General features: G+C 37.0%; 1 protein-coding gene across 1 annotated transcript; it reads left to right on the forward strand.

The window, feature by feature from the left end:
• Positions 1-611: 611 nt before the first annotated feature.
• On the forward strand, positions 612-5084 carry LOC143861669 (rust resistance kinase Lr10-like). The gene is made up of 4 exons (XM_077372553.1): positions 612-1422; positions 1514-1602; positions 2961-3038; positions 3579-5084. Exons 1-4 carry the CDS (start codon positions 726-728, stop codon positions 4767-4769), a joined length of 2055 nt encoding a protein of 684 aa, XP_077228668.1. The 5' UTR covers positions 612-725; the 3' UTR covers positions 4770-5084.
• The last annotated feature ends 3087 nt before the right edge of the window (positions 5085-8171 follow it).

An 8171-nucleotide genomic window follows, 5' to 3' on the forward strand; every position in this document is an offset into this window, starting at 1 on the left:
TTCTGGATAAATTCTATCCTACATGATTTTTATCTAAAAAATCTTGAATTTAGATCTAAAAAATGACCTCTAAAATTCCAAATCAAAATTATATTTAGAAATATTAACCTCTATTTTAAGATCAATTGAAACCCACTAAAATCCTCCATTATCTAAAAACAATAAAATCTTCAATGGCCCTAACAAAATCAACATGAAACAATTATGTTTGGAAAACACTCACACAACAGGATTTTGTTTGGAATTCCAAAAATCCAAAATTTAGATATAGAAAATGACCTACAAAATTCCAAATCTAAAATATATTTACAACTATTAACCTTTATTTTAAGATAAATTGAAACCCACTAAAATTCTCCAATATTTAAAAACCCTAAAAAGATGAAAGTGAAACCGATGGATGATTTGGAATCCAGCTCACTTTCTTTTCTTCTTCTTGTCTTCTTGCACATGTCTCACGATAGGAGGGTTTGTCTTTAATTACTAGCCAAACGAAATCTTTTACTGTAGGCATCTTTTACTGTTGCAATGGGGCCCTGGTTATGGTTCCCATCTTTCTCGGTAGTTTTTCTTCAAGACCGTGTTAGTTTTTCCATAGCCACTTGTTACTGGGTGGAAATGTGTGATGCAGAGAATATTAAAAGTCTCTTTTCAAGAATTCTTTTTTGTACATAAAAAATCACACCCTCTTTTCTTTCTTCGTCCTCATCTCTCTCTCCCGTGTCATGAAGAGGAGCAGATCCCCTTCGGTCGCAGTTTTAGCCTCTCTTCTTTCCCTCTTCTTTTTTCTAGGTGGCTGCAACGCTTGGGGTTGGAGACGTGATTGCCATTCTTCCTGTGGAACTCTCCAAAACATCACCTACCCATTTCGCTTAACCACCGACCCGAAGGCCTGCGGCGACGAATTTGACACGCTAGTTTACCAGCTAGCTTGTGTTGACAATCGAACCGTTATGAATTTCAACTCCGGAAAATATTACGTCGAAGAAATTTCGTACAAGAAAAAGGTCATCCGATTGGTCGATTCCGATCTACAAAAAGGCAATTGTTCTTCTCTCCCTCCTTATTCGTCTGGGCTATATCTAGATTTCGATAATAACTACGGGGTATACTATCTTCCCTCGGCATACACTATTATTGTATTCGTGAAATGTTCAGTTCCAATCAACAATTCCGAGTATAAACCTACCACTCCTTGCTCTTCTCCTGACTATTTGTATTTCATCATCGGTAACAACATGTCAATCTCTGACCTCAACGAATCCTGCAAGTCGGTAGCAAAGACCGCTATTGATATGACAGCAGTTGGGGAAGTTGAGATATCTAATTTTACTCAAATTCAAAATCTGTTGCCCATGGGTTTTGAGCTCTCTTTTGACACTTACGATTACACAAGGTGCAAATGGCGATCATCCCCTCGATGTGAGTACTCAAATCTTATTTAAGGCCTTTAACCGCTTAATATAACATGTTCTATAATTACTATATTTGTTCATGTTGGAAATTTGATTAGTGCAAAACGGAGAGAAAGAAGAGGAAAGTGGGGTGAGCAAAAATGGAAACTCACTCTCATTTTCAACCGCCATCCAGCGATTTTTACCGGTAAAGATGGAAAAATATATACCGGCTGGGACGGAGCTATGGTGGGGGTGCGATTAACCCCCTTTCATTTCCCCTTTTTCTCTCTCTTTAAAACTTAACTAATGACGTTAATTAATTAGCATTTTTTTGAAAAGCACCAACATTTTCCGTAATAACCCCAATATTATTGCATTTTTGCAATCGATCTTAACCTTATCTCTGTCACTCCGTTCCTCATAATTGATGGGAGCACCAACAATTATTTTACAAATTGTTTCTAGGATGTTTAGAATGTGTCTGAAATGTCAAACTAGCATTCATAGTAAACCCTTCAATCCTCTGTTCCTCATGAAAATTGTTCAACATAGTTACAATAATTTATCTATATTTTTTGGAAATGGCCAAACTTTATTGATAAAATGATCCACGACCCATTTTAGGACAATAATATTTTAACACTTTCTATTTTTCTCTGTTGCTCTAGAGTAAAATTTAGTCTTTATTTAGGTTGATATAAAGATAAAAATTGATCCAATAAATAATTAGGATTAAAAGAGGGTTTTAAGATGTTATGGTCTAAATATTAAAAAAAAGAAAGATTTTATGGTCTATAGATGAGATTTTGATAAACTTTGCTTTTGTATTTTGGGTTATACGATGTGTTGATCATGATTTGATCAAATGTACTTTCATTTTACTTTTCTCTAGCATTTGCTTGTAAAGATAGAGAAATTATATGGTGGCCAACCGTGAAGTCCCGTCAAGGTGGTACAGTACCACCCTTGATATTTGATCCAACAGCAGCGCCTTAAAAAGTGCGCTGCTGTTCAATCAAATATCAAGGGTGGTACTGTTTTGACGGAAGTTGACGGCCGGGCACCATATAAAATCTCAGATAGAGAAATTATTGGATTATAAGATTATTTATAGTATTGTTCAATCTCTAGTAAAACTTCTACTTTTGGTTCATTCCTATTAGTTCACTTGCTTCAATAAGACAATATATGAATTTTCTTTTGGTGTTTTATGGCCAATTTCAAGTAAGATTTTAATTTACTAATATTTTTTTTAAATTTTAGATATATTACTATGTTAAATATATCTCAATTTTATGTCACTTGCTAACATATTGTCGATATACAATCTATAAGTTCTTGGTGAAGTTTTTCATGAACTTTTCCAGTGACTATGATTTAGAATCCTAAAATCTAGTAGAAAAGGATTGTAACATATCATACCTTGTAGCTATTTCAAAAAAAAAAAAAAAAACATATCATTCCTTGTTAGTATCTAAGCAACGATAAACGTGGAATCCTTAGCTTAGAGTTTGGTGTTTTGGATTCTTATTCTTATATTAATTACGTGTTGGATATATGCAGGTTTCTTCCAATCTATGCTGGTTTTCATTGGTAAAGCTTTCAAAAGGCCTTCTCTTCTTTCGTAATTTTCTATGGAAAGTGTGAAGCTTTATCATCTATAGTCAACCCGGATGACTTTGTTTTCTCGTCTCTTTTTTTAGGTTTATTTTTACCTATCGAGAAGCGTATGTTGATATGTAAGTGATCTTACTTGACAATTTAAATTTCCTTTAAAATAGGGCAATGATACCCCACCCCCCACCTCACACACACAGAAATCGTTAACTTTTAATGCTTTTGGAGTTAACGGTTGCACCTCCACGGCTCCACCCCTTCATATATCCTAACGATATCTGTTAGGAGAAGGGTGGGGGAGGATATCCATCAGGGGGGGATATCACTGCCCTTAAAATGGTGCTGAGTTTGTTTCTTTTTCTAGTTATCCACTTTCTAGTTATCCATGCCTGTAAATGTTCGATCAACACCTGTAGATTTAATGTCCGCACCTATTTTTTCTGTTGTTGGCATGCGATGATATAAGTGATCTTACTATACAATTTCAATTTCAATTAAAATAGTGATTTTTTTATTTGAAATGATGAGATTAAAAGTGCTTTTATTATCAAATCTAATGCATAGTATGCATGTGGTTCTCGATGTGAAGTTTTTTTGTCAGCAAGAACATTTATAGGTGTACTCTGCGTGGCTATCTTCTTGGCATATAAGTTACGAATCAGACATATTTGGATGGATGCCACAGTTGAAGAGTTCTTGACTAAGCACAGAAATCGGACGCCAACAAGATACTCTTACTCAGATATTAAGAAGATGACCCATGGTTTCAAAGAAAAATTAGGCAAGGGAGGCTTTGGCACCGTCTTTAAAGGAAAACTCCGAAGCCGTCGTCCGGTCGCCGTAAAGATGTTGGCCAATTCTAAAGCTAACGGGCAAGATTTCATCAATGAAATTGCTACCATAGGAATTATTCATCATGTTAATGTGGTTCAACTCATCGGATTCTGCTCAGAGGGTTCAAAAAGGGCTCTTATTTATGACTACATGCCTAATGGGTCTTTGGAAAAATACATTTTTACTCAACAAGAAAGCATTGGCCATTTGAGTTGGGAAATAACGTACAAGATCGCATTAGGAATTGCACGAGGGATCGAATATCTGCATCGAGGTTGTGACATGAGAATTCTACATTTCGATATCAAGCCTCACAACATCCTTCTTGATCAGAATTTTATCCCAAAAGTTTCTGATTTTGGACTAGCTAAGTTTTATCCCACGGAAAAAAGCATTGTGTCCGTCACGGCCGTAAGAGGAACCCCCGGATATATTGCCCCTGAACTATTTTTGCAAAATCTCGGGGGCGTCTCTTACAAGTCTGATGTCTACAGTTTTGGGATGCTTCTAATGGAGATGGCAGGGAGGAGGAGCAATTTTAACGCTAAGGCAGAGAATTCGAGCCAAATTTTCTTTCCCTTGTGGATTTATGACCAGGTTAATCAAGGAAATGATATGGAATTAGGGAATGCTAGTGATGATGAAAAGGAAATAGCGAAAAAGTTGATTATAGTGGCGTTATGGTGCATACAAATGAAGCCTGCAGATCGTCCTTCAATGGGCAAAGTGTTAGAGATGCTAGAGGGAAGTATGGAGTTTCTACAAATACCACCCAAGCCTTCCCTATCTTCTCCAACACGGGTGACTAATGAAGATGATGCAACACAAATGGATACCATGGGATCATCAACTATTTCTGAAATTGAGTTAGTTTCACAAAATCACACAGAATCAAATCTCTTATCTGTGATACTAGACTAATTAGTGATTGTTATAATGAGAACATGTAATATACAATGGGGTTGAGCCTCCAGCTCAACTGGTTGAGGCTTTGGCTTTCAACCTTAAAGTTGGAAGTTCAATCCCAGCTTACCTATAAAAAAAACATGTAATATACAGGGATAATACTTGGCATGTGACCTGCTGTATGTATTATGGTAAATGACAGCATGGCTACATGGACACCTCGGATGGTGATAGAGATGAAGTTTTTCATGATCATGAGACTCATGTGGTACTAGCACATGAGTCTAGCAAGATTTCAACTATGGGTTTAGTAAGCTCGTCTTTCAATAATGCATAATCCAAATCTATGGAGCCTAGTACTATTGGATGTTTTCCTTCTACTTGCTAAAATCAACCTATTCAGATACTCTATCCTAGACGGGTATTTAGAAATAGAACTGAGGTTAATGGTGTAGATATAGTTTATAGTCATTTATATGGTCACTCCTAATAACACATATTAATCTATAATAGAGGTTTAAATTAGTTCAAGGTTTTATATAATCTAACTATTAGAAAAGACTAATTAGATTGGACTCAAGGTTTGAGGATTTTATAGACTCCCTCCCAAGCTAATAAACAAAAATATTTTATCTCCTTAGCCTCCTATTTTTTTAGTATTGAACGTAATGAAGGTAGCGCTGCACTCTTGTCTCCCGATTCTTAATGAAAACTTTGAACATACTCTGTCATTTTTAATAATATCCCACTTATCTTGAGAGCAGGAAAGTGAAAATCCATCGAGTCTTGATGCCTTATACATGTCCATCTCAAAGATAACTTCCTTTTTCCCTCCTCACCGAATTGACTTTCAGTCCGTTTGACACTTAATTACCGAAAATGCATCAAATATGAGCTCATAAAGGCTAGGTCGATTGTCTTCCCTCCTAGGTATAAAGATTCATATGTTACTCTACTATAGCATATAGCATCATCAACCTCGATCCTTCATATCGCTCACCAATCTCTCATTAACTCTAAGCGCACCATCAAATATGAGCTCATAAAGGCTAGGTATATTGTCTTCCCTCCTAGGTATAAAGATTCATATGTTACTCTACTATAGCATATAGCATCATCAACCTCGATCCTTCATATCTCTCACCAATCTCTCATTAACTCTAAGCGCACCATAAAATTGACCCTATGTTTAGCATTGGCCATCTTGTGGAAGAAGTCTGTGTTCCAATCCCTTCCTTGAACCACAGGGATTTAAATCACCATCTCCACAGTTTCTTCCCAACTAGTGACCTCATCATATTCCTTCGACCAAGATAGTCTCATTTCCCACTCGCTAACCAGAAGAGATCACTCCTATTCTTCGATTCTTTCCTACCCACAAATTTCCTCCTCCCCGACTCGTTAACTTTCTAGTCCTTTATAATAATCAAAATTTTAAGGACTACGTAAGTGGTCCTTACAAACGTGGGCTTTTTCTCTTCTTTCAGAGAAAACCTTAAAATTTTGTGACATTAGGTGGAGCACATGAGCAACCATTCGTTTTTACGACCAATTTAGGCTTAAGCTATTTTAACATAAAGTCATGATCCGACTCCCCTTACTAATTAAATAAATCTTTCTTGGAACCAAATCATCTCTCATTTCTCTCAGAAAGTGACATAAATATTCATCTATATCATGGGAAATGCCCAAAGTATCCCTATCTCATAGGAAATAACTAAAATACCCCTATCGTATAGAAAACCATAAAATACGCCTCACTCGTATAGAAAATGATAACAAAAATACGCCTCACACATGGAATTTGACCAAAGAATCCCTCATGAAAAATGAGGACAATACAGATATTTTATATAAAATTACTTTTATCTCACAAAACAAAATCAGGAAAATACTACACTATGTGTGAGTAACTGCCATATGTAACTATTACTAAGTCCTCTATATAGACTTACCATTATAAATATGGTTATAGGGCCATGAAAGAGTAGCTTCACTACCAAATTATAAAAGATATAGTGATACAGCAGAAGGTACCCTGTGACACGAGATGATCAGTGGAAGCGAGTCGCAAAGAGGGGGTATGCTCAAAGGAGCAAACCCTAGGAAAGCAAATGTAGTTCTAATGGACTGCTCTTCCCTCACCTTTTTATGCTTTTACTCAAACTCTAATCTGTCCAACAAAGTATCTTGCAGCAGTAAGGGAATGATGCTGAACAGATGATGTAATTAATTCCCAACTTCGAATTTAAGAAGCCCTCCAACGTCTCAACTGTATTTGTATTCAATTTCAAAAAGAGAATAAGTTCTTTAATAATGAGGCTTTTTATCTTCACCAAGAACAACTGATCGAAGCCTTAATAGTGAACCATAACAGAACACTGTTTTTAAAATACCTTTGAAAGTCAAACTTGATCCTTAGATTGAAGGATTCCACACAGGAATTATGAGCTCCAAATCTACATGAAAGCATTTACCATTATCTCTTGATTCTAAAGAAGCCTTACTAAAGCGAAATTTAACTTATATTTTTATTGTCTTTTTTTTAATGGCTATATTTTTAGGGAGATGATAAATTCGCACCCCTTTAACGTTAATTGACCTCAAAAAGCGTTAAAGTCTATTCACGATACCCTCCTTTTTTGACGCCTTTATGCGTCCATTCGAGTTAAAGAGGTGCGAATAATCCTCTATCGAATTTATCATCTCCCTATTTGTATTGTCTTCACTAAGTTTGTTTCATGTAATGCAATTGGCCAACATGTAGGGGCCGTTTGGATACGCCGATTTAAGAATCCAGGTTTTAGTTTGAAAACAGTGTAAAAGAGGGTTCTTGATTATGCTGTCCAAATCTCTCCCCCATCCTCAGATTTAGGGGTGCAAGTCGGGTCGGGTCGGGTTGAGGGCAACCCTAACCCAACCCAACCCGTGATAGCATTCCCTCAACCCTTACCCGACCCAACCCGAGCCTCGGGTTGAGGATGGTCAACCCTAACCCAACCCGCCTCCAAATCGGGACGGGTTGGGTTTGGGTTGGGACCAGGTTCATCTACGGCCAGAAAGAAAAATATAGGAAAGAAAAACATAATCCTAAGAAAATAATGATAAAATTAGAGGACGGAGGACGGGTTCGGGTCGAGTTGCCAAGGCCTACCCTAACCCAACCCAAATTTAAATCGGGTTGGCTTTTCCCAACCTGAGCCAAAATCGGGTTGAACCCGTGGTTCGGGTTGAGCCCAACCCAAGTTGCACCCCTACTCAGATTTCTAAGACTTGGAAACCTCGGACCATCTCCTGCTCTCTTGCTATCGGAAAAAATGCTCTCTTGCTGTCGGAAAGAAGGGCGAGAAATCAGAAAACAACGGCTGTTATCTTTCTTCTCTACAATTTTGAGGAAATCCAAGATTCTAAAATCCA

This window comes from Tasmannia lanceolata, unplaced genomic scaffold (assembly GCF_043159265.1).
Source record: "Tasmannia lanceolata isolate RefF3 unplaced genomic scaffold, GAP_Taslan_0.1 ptg000037l, whole genome shotgun sequence".
In the NCBI taxonomy this organism is placed as follows: Eukaryota; Viridiplantae; Streptophyta; class Magnoliopsida; order Canellales; family Winteraceae; genus Tasmannia; species Tasmannia lanceolata.